Raw genomic sequence first — 17,930 nt, 5'->3', positions numbered from 1 at the left:
AAGGGTGGACCCTCGTAAGTGGCCCCTGAGGAATTAATGCTCATAGAGCGTAGTGAACTCACCACGTATGAGCACTAACCATTTACTAGTCCAAAACTGCCATTTAGCCAACCCCTTTGGGTTTATGTAATACTTGTTGTACGGGTCACAGTTACCATTTCACCTTTATAAGTCTTGTAAAAGAAAATACCACATTGACATCTCAACCATGTTTTTCAAAGTTGTTTTGAGTGTTGCTACCCTCGACACTACGATCAACACTATACTAATGTAGTAGTGTCTAGAGAATTATAGATTTTTTCTCGAGATACAATGAAAAGAATCTATGCTTGTCCAGACAATACCCACATCAACTCACTATTGAGCACAACATCGAAGGAAGTCAGTTCAACATTTACCTATTTTTTTTATTATTAGTATTCAGGAGTAGATCAAGGTCAAGCAGACGTGTCGTCAATTTGAAAACACATGGATATCTCAAATATTCACCAAGACATGAAGAGATATTTCCAAATCAAAATGACAAAAAAAAAAAAAAAAAAAATTGAATTATTCAAAAATTCTTGTGACCACCATCATCAAATTTGGCTGTTGTATGGTATCATCGAATTTCTTATACCCCAATCAAAATGTAGAAAGTTTTCACAAAATTAAGAAAAATTGATGATAATTACAACATAGAAAATTCCAAATTAGAAAAATGTAATAAAATAAGAACTTTACATGAATCAAACTTATCAATAATACTCAGGAATTAAAATAAATCCCCAACTCCCCCCCAAAAAAAAATTAAAAAAGAAAAATACATCCATTTAGCCAACCAAGTACCAATTGAAATCTACACAATCAGATGAACCCAATTAGTTTCCCCAATAACTCTCTCATCTTCATCAAAACCCCAAACCTCCAAAATCAAAATCAAATGTTGTAAAGGTAAGATGGTTTTCCTCATAAATGGTGTTTGGATTTATAGGATTTAGGGTAATAAGGTCACATATTCTACTTCATCTTCTTCTCTACAAGTTGAACTAAAAAGTACAAATTAAACCCAAAACAAAACCAGAGAGAGAGAGAGAAGATTAAAGATGACAACCGCAGCAGCAGAAGAAGAAACAGAGAATAGAGACGAGAATGATAGCTTCGAAGACAGAGACGATCTTAAAGATGAAGTCGTCGAGGAAGGAAATCTGAAAGTCGATATGTTTCCATCGAAATGAAGACATTGTAAAACGCCATGGCCATGATGAACCCTTGCTTACCTTCTTAAATGACCACCATTTCTTCCCCATTATTCTACAATCTCTCTTAAACTCTATTAAAATTTGCTCTGTTTATGATGATTGATTGTGCCGTTTGTAGTGGAGGTCTCGTCTTTATATATTATAAAAGAATTTAGAGAGAGAGAGAGAGAGGTCTCGATTTCTTCACCCGCACGATTCTGCTGGCCGATGACCTCTTTTTTTCTGCTGGTACCACCGTGTGTGTGTATGTATGTGCTTAGACTTAAAGTAAGGGCATTTTCGTCATTTTAAGTAAAAATATTCGTAGACAATTTCCGCGTTTTGTGAGACAAGTAAAGGCGTTTTGGTGAGTTGTTAGATTTAACGGTTAGATCTTGAAAAGGTGGCTGTATCTAGAAGAAAAATATATACGTTGATTAGTTCATAAATCATGGTTTCAATAACGATGGGTCGTCTGTTCTCGAGCTATTGTCACAAATTTCTTACTTATATTATTATCTTAAAATTTTGAATAAGGGGTCAACAAATTAGATTTATGAATCAATGAATTAATTAATGATTTACCAATGAATCATAAAATATCAAAATATTTTTATCTTTAATTTTAATATTTTATCTTCTTCAACTTTCTGATAATTATTTGGGCACAATGAAAATGATGATGCATTTTGAGAAGAAACCCAAGAACATTTTTGTATAATCTCTAAAAAAATTTTGAATTATTTATAAAAACTTTTTGAATTTTCTTAATTTAGACCTTTTTTTTTTTAATCAATGTCAAGCATGGAATTTGTTGGATTATAATATAGGGAATCATTCTTTTTATTTTTATTTTTATTTAAATGATAAAATTCAATTCTGATTTCAACCCAGGCACAATTTGAATTTGAATTTATGTTTGACTATTATTATATATGCTTTTGAAGTAACTTGTGAAGATCCATCCAATAGAAAACTCTCAATTTTTAAAATCATGTAAGCACATAAAAAAAAAAAGACAAAATATAACATAAAGGTTTTTATCAAGTAGTTGGTATTTGCTAGTTGGATATATATTTTAATTTTTTCTATTCTAAAATATTATAGAATGTATATAGTTGAGTCCATAGTTTTTAAACTTAAAAAAATATGTCTAGGTTTATTAGACACCCAACTAATCCTCAAGGCAAGTTGAGGATACTGATCCTCGAAGCATGTGTAATCCTCAACCCCCCCTCCCCCCACAAGTACTAGGTAATTTCTGGGAAAATCCCTAAGGGTGGCTATGAAGAGGGCTTGAACTCAAGACCTCTCCCTCTTTGGAGGGAGGTCTTGACGAGTGTGCCCAACACTTGTTGGTAAAAAGTATACTTAACTTGATTGTCCATATATCTAGTCAAGTCTAAAACTTGTGAGTTGACCAAATAGGTCAAACATATATTAAACTTATAAATATTTAAAATAAATAAAAATTATATATTTTTTTTCACAAAATATATATAATAAAACACAATGACCCCACAACCCAATTTTATCCCCTCCCCCCATAAGTAGGGTTTGGGATTTAATCTTCTCACAAATCTCTCGAGGTTAACTCTCTACTTTATTACATTTTCTCTTCTAGTCATTTTTAATAATACCCCTCAAATTTTTTAGTCTTATCATCTACTTCGCTTTTCAATAATATCCCTATAGTTTTATCGTCTTTCCTCTTTTACTCCCTTAATCATGAAGATGATGGCTCTGCCGTAGGTACGAGCAAACTCTATCATTATATATAATCGAATATCTCGATTGAGTTTTAGACATGTTTCAATACATTTTCAAGCTAAACCATCTGAGTTGTTGAGTTGACTTGGCAAGTTGATCGCATGAAGTTTTAAGGCCGAGTCACCTTGAAATCCAAATGAGTCAAGTTGATTTGACTCAAAATGAGTTTTGAAACAATGATTTAGAGTCTTGACAAGTGTCCTCATTAGTCATCCCCCACTTAAAAGAAACTGTACCATCTTTCAATTAATGCTTAATTGGCACTCGTTTTCGACAAAGAAGAAAGAAAAAAAAAAAAAAAACAAGGAATAAGAATATGATCTAAGAAAATCCTTTTGAAAAATGCTACAAAGACAATTTTCTAAGATTCCATGCAGAGCCAAAGTTCTCTTTATTTCTTTCTCACTGTCTTCCTTTATTAAACTTTTAAAATGCATGAAAAAAAAGAAAATTCCCTATAAAGCAAAATTATAGATAAATAGAATTTTTAAGGTTCACACCCGAAGGGTGTGACTTTGTCAACAAAGATAAATGTCCAGTTAGAAGACAGGTTGTGCCTTGTATCCATAGCTTTAAGAAAAAATAAAAATAAAATAAAACATTCTCCATGCCAACCAGTGCCCACAAGGCAAAGCAGTCCTCCAACGCATTTCTTACCTTTGTTTGCTTACTTGGACATTTGGCTTCCCTACGAGAAGTCTCCTAATGGTACCACACCAATAACTACATTTTTAATTGGAATTAGAGTCTTATATTGATATATGGGCATAAGATGTGTTGTATGAGACGATGACATGATATGTGACATAGATCAAAAGATTTTTTTGATTATAGTAATTCTTGGATTTTTTATTTATTCGATCATCATCCTGTAAAATCCCAAATTTACTTAGGAGATCTTGTAGATGACATTCTGATGATCAAGTCAATAATAAGAACGAATTTCAATAAGATTTTTACGTTCAAAATTATATATCTTTATTCTTTGTTCTTCTCCTATTTACAACATTTGCCTGTGTATATTATGTGTCTATGAACATAGTTTTTAACGGATGTGTTGCACTCTCAATTTGATAGTTCCTATTCTACTTTTGCATGATTGTGCATCGATAAATTAGTAATTGATGCACGTTTAACATTTGGTATGGCCCACATGGGTCCACAGGCCATGGAAATGGATACATTTCCTGTAATTTTTTTTAATCATCCCGTTTGTTTGCTTTCCGTCTACCTTAGTTATTCCATCAAATACAGTTTTGCGGATTATGCTTCTCATCTGTAATCTAGTGACACATGTTTGATCTTTGATTGGATGGGATTTTTATATCCCACAATGATAATTAATTAGGATTTTTTTATTATAATAATTATATATATAAAAGTTATAATTTTTATTACTATAAAGTGGATTGATAAAACCTTAATCACAACACCTTATTTTGACATATACAATTAAAAATTATTTATTTTAAATCAAATAATCAAAACCCATTTGACTCGGCCAAGTTTTCATTAACTCGGTCCACGTTTTCAAAATGCAACATACCAAGCAGGGGCCTTAATATCAAATTTTATGCAAATAATAATATGTTAGAATGGATAACCCTACCTAATACTTGTAATTGTTTCTTTGCAATGATCATAAAAACTAAAAAAAAAAAATGAAGGAGACAGTAGAGAACCTCTTTTTATTTTTCTCAACCAACATGATTGTTTCTACTTCTAAGAGTCTTGAGCTTCACATCATTGCAGTTTGACTAAATAGAATATTGTTGTGATTTGTGGAGTCTGATAATACTGGTCAACAAGGAGGTACTGTGGGTTCAGGGGCGAAGCTCCTGAATTTTTTTTCTCAAGAGTATTTTTGCAATTTTACTAATATTATGTAAAATCCTAATTAAGTTTTCTTGCATATTTATATTTCTCATTTTGGTGAAAATGTGTAATCTGTAACGACGAAGTTTTCTTCATAATGGAATTGATGTGATCCGTGGACATACTTCAATCTAAAGGGAACCATGTAAAATCTCTGTCATCAATGGCTAGATTGGTCTAACTTTTCCTTGGAGGGAAGATGAAGTTGGATATATTGACGGATCAATTTCATCGCCATCACCAATAAATCCCCAATATGATGAATGGAGTGAAACAATGAATTATGCCATGTTCTTTTCGTATTTTACCTTACGAAGGCACACATGAATGAGTGGATTTGTGTTACTAATGAAATGGGTTCGAGTTCAACCATTAAGCATAATGAGAGTACCAATTACAATCCACTTTGAGTTCAATCATTTAACGTAACAAGACTATTGAGTAGAAGATCCACGAACTGTCAAAGGATCTACAGTTCACCTTTCTAGATTCATCCTTGGGATTAGCAAACAGTTTTATTTTGAAACCATAGTTTAAAACTTGACTCAACTTGACATGATGGATCAAGTTTTGAGTCGACTTAACGAGTTCCAAAACAAAAATTCGATCTTTAAAGCAAAAGATGTTTTAAACGGCTAGTACATTGGTCTAAAAGAACACTAACGGTAACCAAACAACTTGAGTGCGAAAGCAAGAAAATTCGAAGACCTACTAAGATAACGACATCTTTTCTCTACAGTTTCAAGAAACAATTAGAGGTCAACTTGACCCACAAAGCCAAAAAAAAAGTTACCCAACACGATCATTATTGTTGTCTGCACAGACTTAGACCGTTGGGTTTTGTTAATTTGCTCATCTAAACTAAAGACAAGCCACTATCATGTACCATCTACATTTTTAATTGGGATTTTAGTGCTTTATAGAATTAAAAATTGTTGTGGTTGAGAAAATGGAAAACTTTTGCTCCAAAAGTTGAGTAATTTCTTCATAATCAATCTTTATTCTCACATGGAGTAAAACTATGTTCTTTTTAGAGATAGATATAAAGTAACTTGATTTTTGAGTAATATCATTTGTTCAAGATCACATTTAATAAATTGTTGAATAATTCTCCAATCAAATTTAAGAAAATTTTCGATTCAACCATTTGATGTAGATGTGATTCTACTTGGGCCTTGCTTGGAATTGGGCAAAGATTAATGTTGGAGTGACCTCACGGGAGGACATCTTGACGTGGTGACGCGCATATATTTGTAGATGCATTTTCTCTGAGATACGAGTAAAACAAATCTACGGACATGCGTGCGCCACCATGTTAAGGTGTCCCCCAATAAAGTCACTCTAGCATGACTCTTGGGCAAATCATTTGCAAAAGCCAAATAATTTTCCGTAATCAATTTTTTGTGTGTGCTTGGTAACACAATGCAAGTGATTTGCATAGTTGCATGGATCACCTAAATTCTTAAGAACTTTGAGTAAATGATCTACAGCATAAAAAGTACTACAAATCGTTTGCAAAATTATTTAATTCTAACATATGTTTATCAAAATGATTAAAATACCCTTAATCAAATTACAAAAATGCTTTAAGTACTTGTTATAGCAATATACACGTAAATTTAGATAAAATACCCGTCATCAATGATACATTAACTATAGATTGAAATTAAAAAATACACCTAATAAAAACTTTAATTTACCAAAATGACCCCAAATACTTACTACAATAACATGTATATGAATTCACAAAAGTATATCTCATCAAAGATATATTTACTTGCATATCAAATTACAAAATATCCCCCATCATAGGATTATTTTTGTCAATCTATATGCACGTTATTGCATCAAGTACTAAAGGTATTTTTGAAATTTGAATGATTTATTTGATGAAGGACATTTTTGTAATTACAATATGATTGTAATTGCAATGTGCACGACTATACCTTTGATTTGATAGGGATATTTTTGTAAATTCATAGGTATGATAGTTTAACAAGTAATGACGGTATTTTTGTAATTTGAATAATTTATTTGATTAAGTAAAAAACTTTAAAAAAAATTCCATGTATTATTTTCAAAATAAATCACTGCAAAAATTCTGCAATGCAAATATCAACCAAACATAAAAAAGTGGTTTCGTAAGAGGTATTTCAATAACTACCAAGCAATAATAAATTTTTCATCGCAAAATGTTTGCATTGTAAACCATTTGTGGTGCAAATCATTTTCAATTGCAAATAATTTATATTGTACCAAGCAAGGCCTTGGTTGCGATTGAATCTGCTAACAATTTATGATTTTGATGGTTCGTTGGCCTTTACGCTTCATCACTAACATTTTGTTGTTTCTTCGGAGGCAAGAGAGAGAGAGACGAGAGGTGAGTCTAGAATAAAGTTGAACCAATTGTGTTTGTATAAGGGGTTAGATCAACCCCTTACATATCCTTATTCTTTGATTATCTCCTTGAAATCACGATGGCGCAAGGCAAGTTTCTGAGTCTTGATGTCTAAATTCATTTATCATTATTGATAATTTTGCTTAGAAATAATTAGGTGAATTTATGAAAGCAAATCATAGATTAAAAAACATGGTTACATTTGTAGCACTTTTTGTTCTATAAGCTATTTATTAAAATTTAGGAAAAATTTAAGTGGTCCATGGCATAAGTATGATGGTTTTTTTTTCGTTTTTCCAACATGTCACCTAATTTTTAAATATCAACCTTTACTCCTTAAAATCAAAAAGAAACTTTACTTGTCCATGAAAGCTTTTTTAATTTAAGAAAATAAAAAGTAACACAATCATGATTCTATAGGATTCTTATTATTTAATTAAGAAAAAATAATACCACCAAGTTTCAATAAGATTCTTATTTAATTGAAAAAAAAAATTCATATTTTAATAGGACCATCTCCAATTTTTTTCAGTGACTCTTATTTAATTTAAAAAATAACATTAAAACCTTTCGATTCAATTCTTATTTAATTGAAAAATAGAAAATAACATCTTCTACCATTTTTTTTAAAGTAAAAATATTTTATTTTTTTTCTCTATTAATAATTTTTTTAAATTAAGAATCTTATTTAATTAAAAATACAAAAAATATGTCTTAATTGGACTCTCTCTTAATCATTTTTAATGGTCAAAATTTCACCGATAGCTTTGGATATTTCCACTGATACACACCTTAATGAAATAGCAATACTCTCCCTCCTCTAAATCATATTTATTTGTCAAAATAATCGATTGGCGGATATATCTGTGGTTATAGATTTTACTGAAATACTCAATTTTTTTTTTAATCTATAGCAGCAGATATGCCATATTATTCATTTTTAATTAAATTTTATTTGTCATATTTAAGTCATTTTCATTAATCTCTCAAAAAATTGTGAGGAAACGGAGTGTGTAACATCATTTTGAAAACGAAAGGGTATATCAAATATTCACCAAAATTGGGAGGGTATATCTAAATTATATTAATTTTCATGAAAAGTAGAAATAAACTTTTGACACGTGGCTGACTGAAGCCCGCTGACAGCGAAAACTTCTTCTCTCATCTGTCTGTGTAGAGAATCCTTGAAAGGATGAGAAACCATCGCCTCAGTTAGGAAATGGTAAGATAGGGGAAGGATGAGTAGTTCAGAGACGAGTGGGACAGTTGTGAATGGTGGTGATTCACTCAGTTTTGAAGAAATCTCTAAGCTTTTCTCTTTGCCCATTGCAGAGGCCGCAAATATTCTTGGTAACTCCCCCTCCTCCACCCCACTCTCTCTTTATTTATTTATTTATTTTTTAAATAGTTATTTTGATCTACTGGAACCTTTGTTAGAATCTTCATATGGGTATATTAGATTTTTACAAGAATTAAAACTCTCTTTTCTGAGGTCTCTATTGATGTTTTTTCTTTCTTTTTCTTGATTGATTGTGTGATGGGATTTGTTTGATGTGGGCTTCTGCTATTCTGTTCCAGCGGTGTTGGGTTTGCATGCGTAGTGTTAAATTTTGGTTTTTCTATGGAAATTTTGAAATGGGTATTATGATTTTTCCATGTATTAAGCCCAAAAATGCAGGGTTAGCTTTCCTCACCATTATGGCTTAGTTTCTTTTGGTGCATTGGTTGGGTTTGTGGTAATTGGTGTCAGAGACAGTACCATTGGTTGGGTTCCAATCCTACAATGGGTCTCCGGTTTGAATCCCAAATGGATCAATTTGGTCTCCCCAAGAGAATAAGTGATAAACTTTCGATACCATTATTGGGTAGGTGCTCAATTCAGATGTTGGCTGCGGAGCGTGGGTGGTGTATTATGGTCTTAAGAGAAGGGCTTAACTTTCCGCATTGGCATCATTGATATGTAGAGGGCGTGTGATGATGAGAATTGGAGTTTTTTGGACTATTTGATGGGCATAATGGAATTTGGTGACTTGTGGTGTATATGGATAATACACTACGTTTCCTCAGTTTCCTTTTTGGTCTTAGTTAATGGTAATCCAATGGGAGACCCTCAGACCCTCTTTCTACATTTTTTATTTTTGTTGGTGGTGGAAGTTTTGGGGTGGATGATTTCAAGATCAGTGGAGAAAGGCTGGTTGAATGGTTTCATAGTCACAGAAGATGGAACTATGGTAACTCACAATTTGTTAATAATACTGTTGTTTTATGATGAATTTGAAGATCAGCTTTGCTACTTGGGGGTTGTGCATAGATTCAAATCAATCTAGGACCTGGTAGTTGATAGCATTGGAAAAAGATTGGCCTCATGGAAAGCAAGTATCTATCTAAGGAAGGGAGGTTGACCATGATCAAAAGCGTCTTATCTAGCATCTTTGTATATTATACGTTCATGTTCTCGATTTCGTTGAAGGTGTTCAGTGACATCTAAATGAGAATCAAGATATTCATATGGGATGTTGGGGTTGAGTCTCTCGAGTACCTCTAATGTAGGAGAAGGTTTGTTTGTCTCAAAAAGGTTTGGAGGGTTAGGAATAAGGCATATTAAAAAAAAATGAATAAAACCTTACTAGGGAGTAGCTGTGGTGATTTGGGGAGGAGTAAAGCATGTGGTAGAAGATTATTATTTTGAGATATTTGATGTGATGACATGGGTTGGTAGTGGTCATCTTAGAGCATCCTATAGGTGTGGGTTGTTGAGAGGCATTATAAATGTGAGAGATGAGTTTAAAAGAGGTTGAATTTAAGGTGGGGAAAAGAAATAATACGATTAGATTTTGGGAGGATAGGTGGTTTGGTAATTCGCCTTTGATACTCCTTTCTCCCTTTTTATCAAGTAGAGAGAATGAATCCATGCAAAGCATTGTTGGGGAGCCTTTGAATTTGTCTTAGAAGGAATTGGAATGATTGGGAAGTGAATCTGATTGCGAGTTTGTTGGAAAAATTTTTACTATCCCAATATCTATTTATCCCTATGAATGGAAGAAAAATGAATTTGAAGAAGGACCGTGATGGTAAATTCTCAGTCAATTCATTTTCTTCAAAGTTATCTAATCATGCTACTCAAGCCTTTTTAGTTACTTTTATCTATGGTTCAAAAAATTCTGTCAAAAGGTTTTGTTTTTTTTTGAGCAGTTGTTCTTGATAAGTGGTTAGATTATTGTCAACTAATGTGTAATGTGCAAAGAAAATGATATCTGGGGTTTGGAAATTGCATCAGAAGTTCTCTTTGTTATTTGGACGGCCACTCTTGATTAGATCTTAACCATTGACCAATTAATCGTTCATGGTAAGATCATTGTCAACTTCTGCGTAATGTGCAAGGAAAACACTTATAGTGTTAGTCACCTCCCTCTTCATTGCCCTTTCGCCATTCTCATTTAGTCTCCCTTCTCTCTTTTTCAGTTTTATTGGACTGCCCCCTCTCCATGGAAGATCTCTGTTATAGCTGGTATTGTAATTCTTTTAAGCTAGAGTAAATTTTATGGAGTTTTTTGTCATTCACAATTTTTGTTTTTGGTAAAAAAGAGAAATGTTGGATCTCTTGAAGGGAAAGATAAGGAGCTGTCCAGAGATTTTGGACATCAAAGTGATGTTTCTTTGGTCCAAGGTGCATGAGAAATTCAAAGGGATATTTTGTGATTGTTTTATCTTTACATGGGAGTCTGTAACGTCATGAGAGAGAGAATAGAATTTTCAAGTGCACCTTGCCAAGTTGGTTTTCATTTGGTCTTTGATGTTCTTCGAGTATGTCCTATGGTTGGTAATCTCGATTTCTGTCAAGTTTTCTTTCTTCTTTGTAATCTTATTTTGGTTTCAGCAAAATTGGCTCTATTCATGAAAAAAAAGGTATATGTTGGGTGTCTATCAATGTCAAGGAATTAGGTTCTTATCCATGTTGACATGTGCCAAATTACAGCACATCACGCATTTCATTCTCTTGGGCTAGCATTACATTCTTTTAAAACCCACCACTCATACTTTTTTTTCATACCGATTCATCTTATTGTCTTCTTCTTTTGCCCTTAATCTCATGTTGTTACCAACAGCTATTGTAACTGTTACAATTTCCTTAATATAAAGATCATTGTTACTGCCATTTTTTGTGAGTTTTTTTTATCACCCCAATATATTTTGTGTATCAATTTAACAATGAAGTACAGAAAACAGTAAAAGATAGAAAAATTACCTTCATTTAATTTGTTACGACCTTTAAATGGTGAACAATGGTAAAGGCGCTTAGCAATAAGTAAGAAAATAAAATGGTAAAGGCACACCCTTGCTATTTCTGTTATTATAAACCTTGTATCCTAGAATCTCCATCTAAGAATATAACTTTTTTTCATAGAATAATCTCTCTAAATTTTTTTAATAACTTCCCATATCTGGTTGAGAAAATTGAGTGGAGCGTTCTCAAATTTCCTAAAGTGTCTACCAGTAGAAATTTAGAGTTCAGTATTTCAAGGTGGAATGAAGGAAAATTTATTGGATTGTCCAAGACACCAGTAAGCTGAGAATCATCGCTGTTTCAAATTAGCTGTAAAAGGATGAAAGAAGGGTGGGATATCTTCACTGTAATCTCTCTCAAGCACCCAACCTTTCAAGGAGGGTTTATCAGTTGCACTGAGAAATCACTCATCTGCTAATCTCTGTGAAGATAAGTGTATATGAAAATGATCTTTTTATTGGTCTCTATGGGCTCAAGTTCCTCTCGAAAAATTCCCTCTTTTTTAGTAGTTTGTCATGGTTGCCAGCAATGAATAATGGAGATAAAATAGAAGGATTCAATAGTTATCTCTTAACATTCTTGAATGTGAAGCATTTATAAAAGTAATGTAAGGAATGGACCAGTTCTTATCTCCCAACCACTCTGCAAATGACCAATCTAAATACCCTTGAATTACAACACAATAAAAGAAGAATATCTTGATATTCAGTATCTCAGCACCTGTGAAAATTGTCATGCTCAAATCAGTGTCCAACACTTCTCTGTGAATTCACTTCCCTTTGACCCATTTCTATTATTTGATGGCTGTGAGAAATTTATTAATGTTCATCCAGCATTCCAATTCCAGATGTTTTGTTTTCATGAAAAATTCCCTATATAAGTGGTTCGAATCAGCTTCCATGGAATTGGTCTGTTAGGCAATTTTAATAAGAGCATGTAAAATTGTAGCTTGGGAAATTGCTGTATTTATCGGTGTATTGTTTCCATTACCTCTATAATGATTGGGTTTGTATACTTAATGTCTATCTCTTTATTCTTTTTGCTGCCTAGCTGCAAATGTTACGTTTTTTCCAAGCACACTTACTGTTGCCAGTAGGACTAAAATGTTTGCATGAAAGCTTTTCCTGTTAGAAAAACAATCTTGACTAAGTTATTTATTTAAGGTATAAAGAAGTCTGAGTATTGATCCTGGGTCAGTGGTATTACCACAACCTTACCAACTTACCAACCTTTTGGAATGCAGTCTTGACACTTGATACGAGTCCTTACTAAATATTAGAGGTCATTCTGTTCTGAACTAATCATGTATTTGCTTTTAAATCTGCAAAGTAAATTTTGAGTTCATGGGTTCAAGTCCAGCTTACCCAGACACAAACACTTTTTTGGTTATGGGCTGCTATTTGGTCACTAGTTTGATTATAATATGATTCACGCCACCCGTTTGAAGAAATCTGATTTCTTTGTGTATTTTCAACATCATAGGTGTATGTAGCAGTGTTCTAAAGAAAATATGCCGTGACAATGGTGTTGTCAGGTGGCCATATCGCAAGGTAGACTTGTAAGGATCTATGTATACTGTTCTTTTCTTGTATCATTATTTTTTCTTGTTACTTTGGTTCTTAAAATTCTGATGTTTTATCGATCGAAAAAAAAAAAATCATTTTTTTTTCTTATTTATTCTTAGTTTATTTTTTGTTCATTTTAGTATTTTTTTTTCCTGCTTCCCGTTTTACTGCATTGATGGATATTGTTCACTATCTGTGTTATAGCTTGTTTTCCTGATGTTTAGGTTCAGTTGTCTTTATTGCTATGATTTTATTCAACATTTTGTTCTTTGGGTTTTAGTGTGTTATAGCTCCATAAATTATCTTAGATTTCTTGTTGGATGAAGAGCATTGTTGATTCCCTATCATCCGAGTCTTAGTTGGAATTGGAACAAGTTCAGGAGCCATTCACGGAATCTTGGTGATCTTCTCTCTCATTGATTAGGGAGTCCTCTTTGAAATAGTTTGCCATTTATCCTCAGAATATATACTTCAACAGGAATCCCACAGTGGGCTCTTATAGTGTCTTATTAATTCTTTGGCGACTTAGGAAGAGCATATTTTCTTGGCTGATACAACTGAGAAAAAAGGCTGTAACAAAAGAAGAGCTAACTTAAGGACACTTAGTGCCCTTGATTTAGAGCTCTTTTGAAGATCTTCTTGTATTCTATTCATCTTTATTAACAACCCAGTAAATATAGCCAAAAGTTTGGAAAGATTAGTTAGGGAATACTAATGTAATACTGTGAAGATCACAATGCTTGTACAGTGCATAGAACTCATAATCATATGTGGAGTAACAGGTCTTTGCATTGTTTAGCTTTCCACCAAAAACTTATTGGTTTCCTCTCTTGACTTGGACATCTCAATGCCTGCCTTTGAAGCATCACAATCAACTTTGAAAAGCTTATTGAAGTCTGGTAAAGTGAAAACGGGAGTTTTAGTCATCTTCCTCTTTACCAAGCAAAAAAACTTTGTTCCACCTCATGAATCCAAATGAACTATCCTTTCTTTAGACAATTTGTAAGGTGGTCTTGACTCTTGATAGTATTTAAGTTTCTTATAAATCTCCTATAAATTGTTGCCAAGCCATGGAAACTTCTCACTCTCCAATGGGTTAAATAAAATATAGCAACCTTATTTTATTTTTTTCATTTTCAGTTGCATAACTTTACTTTTTAAACTCGTATATTATTTATTTACTTCCAATTTTTTGATGTGAACTGTTCAGATATTTTATACTCTAAACCTGCTTATATACATTTAGCAATTTTTACAGTATTTTTCAGGCATACAATCACTTCTTTATAGATCTTTAAGTACTACTTCGGTTTGGTTTGATTGAAATTGGGGGTTGACCATATTTGAAGCTGTATGTATTAATTTCATTTCCTTGCAATCTGTTTGATATGTTTGTGACACACATTGTAGTTTCTGGCTGGAAAGAGTATTGAAGAAATTCAAAAGGATGCTGCCCGAGAAAGGAAAAAGGAGCTTGTTGAGTTGTCCAAGGCTGCTAGACAAAGAAATGATGGTTCGGTTGTTTCATTAACTTCGTGAGTTGGCTTACTTTTACACTTTAACTTGCAGATAGACTGAAACATAGCTATCAACTATGTGATTTTCCTATTTGTGAGTACCTAGTTTTACAAGCATGGGTTTGCCTACAGAATATAAAACTCTCCCATACTAATATCTTTTTCGTTTGATATGTAAAAAAGAGTATCTTTTTATTGATTCAAAAAATTAATGATGTATGAGCTCTGTGATTTTAGTTTAGAAGAGTAAATTTGTAGTTTTTCTCTAATGCTCATTTATTCTCATATTTCAAAATGGATCCGTGTTAAAATAATATTTGAAAGAAAGAATATGGAGTGGTAAAGAGAATTTCATGTGTTTGACACTATGATTTTCAATTTTACAGTACAAAATTAATCATTCACAATTTCATTCAATTTTGGAAAGTTTCGGTGGAACATTCCAGTTCCGGTTGAGACCGGAACAAAACATTGACCTGAAATATCGAATGTGTCAGAATGTTTCTGTCGAGAGCATCTTGGCTCTTCTCCTAACCGAAAAACATTAACACTCGAGACCAGAGTGGAATCACCAAAAGGCCCTTTAATAGTGTTACAACATAAAATGATCGTAATTCCCTAATTGAGATTCAAGACATTATTATGTACGTTAAGAGAACATAGCTCTTATCATTTCTATAAGCACTGATAAGGTAATAATTATTTGAAAGCTTTGAGGGAAAACACTGCTTAGGTGAATGTCCAACTCAAAAGGATGAACATGCATTGCTGTCTTCATCATTTCTGTTTCTCGGGTGTTTGTCTTTGTTTCATTTGAAAATTTTATAGAATCTTTGACGAAACTTTCCTCCATAAGGAAAAAAGGATTTACCATCTTTGGGATATTATTCGGATGCTCTCAATACCTTAGTGGATCTGCTACTGTATTCCATAAGTTGAGTAATAGTTTTTTCTCTCATAATTAACATTCTGATCACTGTTGGTCATAATTATTTTTATTGAGTAATGGAAGGTAATTAGAGTATTATATATGACACACAATATTAAGGTGTAGCTTTATATGCTAGATTATCTTTGCATTAAGATTTTTTTTCGGATAGGTAGAAGATTTTTTATATGGAATATAAATAAGGTCGGTCCAGATGACCAACAACAGTAGTCAACCACCCATACAAACAAAACTACTCAGGAGAAATATAACAAACTCACTCCCATCTAAATCATAAGCATTTACCTCTAATTAGGATTTCTTGTTTTCTATTCTCTATATAATTTCTAGGTAGGTATGAGGACCTAGTTGGGTTCGTTTAATCTCATCCACAGACTCAATAAATAACTTCTTTATAACAGAATCAATGCACCTTATGCATTGTGCATCACATCTAATACTTCATTAGAAGCTATAAAAGGGTTTTACCAGGCCTTCTTTCTGATTACAGTACCACTGAATTTCTCTGCAAAGCAATATGGAGGTCTCATCAATTTGTTGTAACTGAAAATCAACTCATTTCAATCGAGTATGAGTTACTGTTCAGCACCCAAAACTTGCCTCTACCTTTGAGTTACTGATCTCGTTAAAACAGTCACACCTGCTTGCAACTTCAAACATTTGAAATGCCAACTTGCTAAGTTGATCAAGTTTGTGAGTATTTCATACCACAGTCCTGGGCTCAAAACCCGCCTGCTCCTCTTGTTGCTGTTTTCATAAAAAGTAAATTTGTGTCAATCAATCGAAATTGTTGAATAAATGTAGTAATCATGTAAATAAAGCTTAGACTATCACGATGACAGAATATATATAGGGAAAAGGTTGCGTGGACCGAGGGACCATGTAGAGTATGGACCGAGATCCACATTTGGGCCACGTGGACTGCCACATTTCCAAATGACAACTCAGCCTCTTGTTTGTCGTCTAGATTGGGCTTGAAAAAAAATATCCTCCCCACAAAAGCTTTTTTTGGTGTTGGATCTTGAGTTAAAAAATGAATGGTCACTGAACTTCTAGATTTAAAATTTAAATCCAACGGTGAATAATTCTCTTTTTTCAATTCTATTTTTTTGAGAGATCATAAAATTTTATGCTCTACATACATGTGGCCCCTGATTGTGTATTTGGGCGCCACACTGACATGTGGTCCATAGAGATGGATGGTCCTTCGGTCCATATAACCCCATCTCATATATATCGGACAGGATCACCATCCAATGTGTTTTCTAAACTGGGGTTAGAAGTTTTGGAATGGGCTGATTTTTGGTGAGGATGATCTCTATTGTGAGGAGATCATCCTCACCAAAAATCAGCCCATTCCAAAACTTCTAACCCCAGTATACAAAACATGTTGGATGGTGATCCTGCCCAAAGCATGTAAAATCTTGCATTGGTCTTGTGAAGTTATTAAGTGTTGTTGTTGTCCTCCTTTGAATAGTCTGAAAGTAATTTCAGGAGAAATCTTTCGTAATTAGTGATGGTTTTGACTGTTTTCAGCTTCCTTGGCAAATTCCAATTTGTGATTAATGTGGGTTTTTCAATTTCTAGGATTTTGCTTACCATGTTCTCATTCTTTGCTTTTTATTTTTTTTTAATTATAATTTTTGTCTTCTAATATCGTATGTTGCTGCAAATGCAGTGGTGGTCAAGCTCAAACGAAGGCATTAAGTTCCATGAATGCTACAGCAGCTCAAATGTTGCAGCAGCAAGGAAATAAGCATTTTCAACATATGCTTCAATCTAGCCCCACAAAAAACATTCCATCGGACTTGGATGAATTTAAACAGGGATTCCCATCAAAAGGTTTATCAATTGCCTCCAATAGATGGTGGGGAAGCCAAAATATGGATGGTACTGAGGATGAGATCTTCGGAGAGGAACCCACAACTGAACAAGTCGATGAACAACAATCTCAGGATATAGGAGACCGGGAGGGTAAGTTTGGAGAAGAAGAGAAACTAGACGTTGGAATGGAGAGGGGTGACATTGGTCCCCAAGGTACAGCTCTGCTGTTATCTGTGAGAAAAAGAGCTGTCGAAGAAGGACGAGAAGCACTTAAGCTCGGTGTCAATAAGGGCCAAGGGGCATTCAAGCTTGCGAGGAGCGAGCGGCTTTTGCTTCTTAAAGTTTTCAAATCTTCTCTGCCAAGTCAATGGAATGCTGACTCTCCTTGAGGCATATAGGCTGTCTGTTCATCGTTTGTACGTCTGTTCGTTATTAATGTGAAAATTGTAAGAATACACAATCATTTTAGTTTGGGATATTTTGGCCCAATTTCATTTGAAATTGAGTTCTAAATCGTTTAGTCTTTT

General features: G+C 33.4%; 2 protein-coding genes across 3 annotated transcripts; one reads left to right on the top strand and one right to left on the bottom strand.

The window, feature by feature from the left end:
- Window positions 1-663: 663 nt before the first annotated feature.
- LOC147390601 (uncharacterized) lies at window positions 664-1,462 on the bottom strand. The gene has a single exon (XM_086460012.1). The coding sequence runs from the start codon at window positions 1,287-1,289 to the stop codon at window positions 1,080-1,082; it is 210 nt and encodes a 69-aa protein (XP_086316138.1). The 5' UTR covers window positions 1,290-1,462; the 3' UTR covers window positions 664-1,079.
- A 6,960-nt stretch (window positions 1,463-8,422) lies between these two features.
- Window positions 8,423-17,904, top strand: LOC147390600 (uncharacterized). Of its 2 annotated transcripts, XM_086457988.1 has the most exons (4): window positions 8,424-8,613; window positions 13,031-13,098; window positions 14,524-14,648; window positions 17,258-17,904. In XM_086457988.1, exons 1-4 carry the CDS (start codon window positions 8,502-8,504, stop codon window positions 17,790-17,792), a joined length of 840 nt encoding a protein of 279 aa, XP_086314114.1. In that variant the 5' UTR covers window positions 8,424-8,501; the 3' UTR covers window positions 17,793-17,904. The 2 variants fall into 2 exon arrangements, with proteins under 2 accessions (XP_086314115.1, XP_086314114.1); XM_086457989.1 differs by lacking the exon at window positions 13,031-13,098 and having other exon boundaries at window positions 8,423-8,613.
- The last annotated feature ends 26 nt before the right edge of the window (window positions 17,905-17,930 follow it).

Source organism: Akebia trifoliata, chromosome 11 (genome assembly GCF_017979445.1).
Source record: "Akebia trifoliata isolate Shusen 1 chromosome 11, ASM1797944v1, whole genome shotgun sequence".
Classification (NCBI taxonomy): Eukaryota; Viridiplantae; Streptophyta; class Magnoliopsida; order Ranunculales; family Lardizabalaceae; genus Akebia; species Akebia trifoliata.
This window is presented reverse-complemented; position numbering and strand designations above follow the sequence as displayed.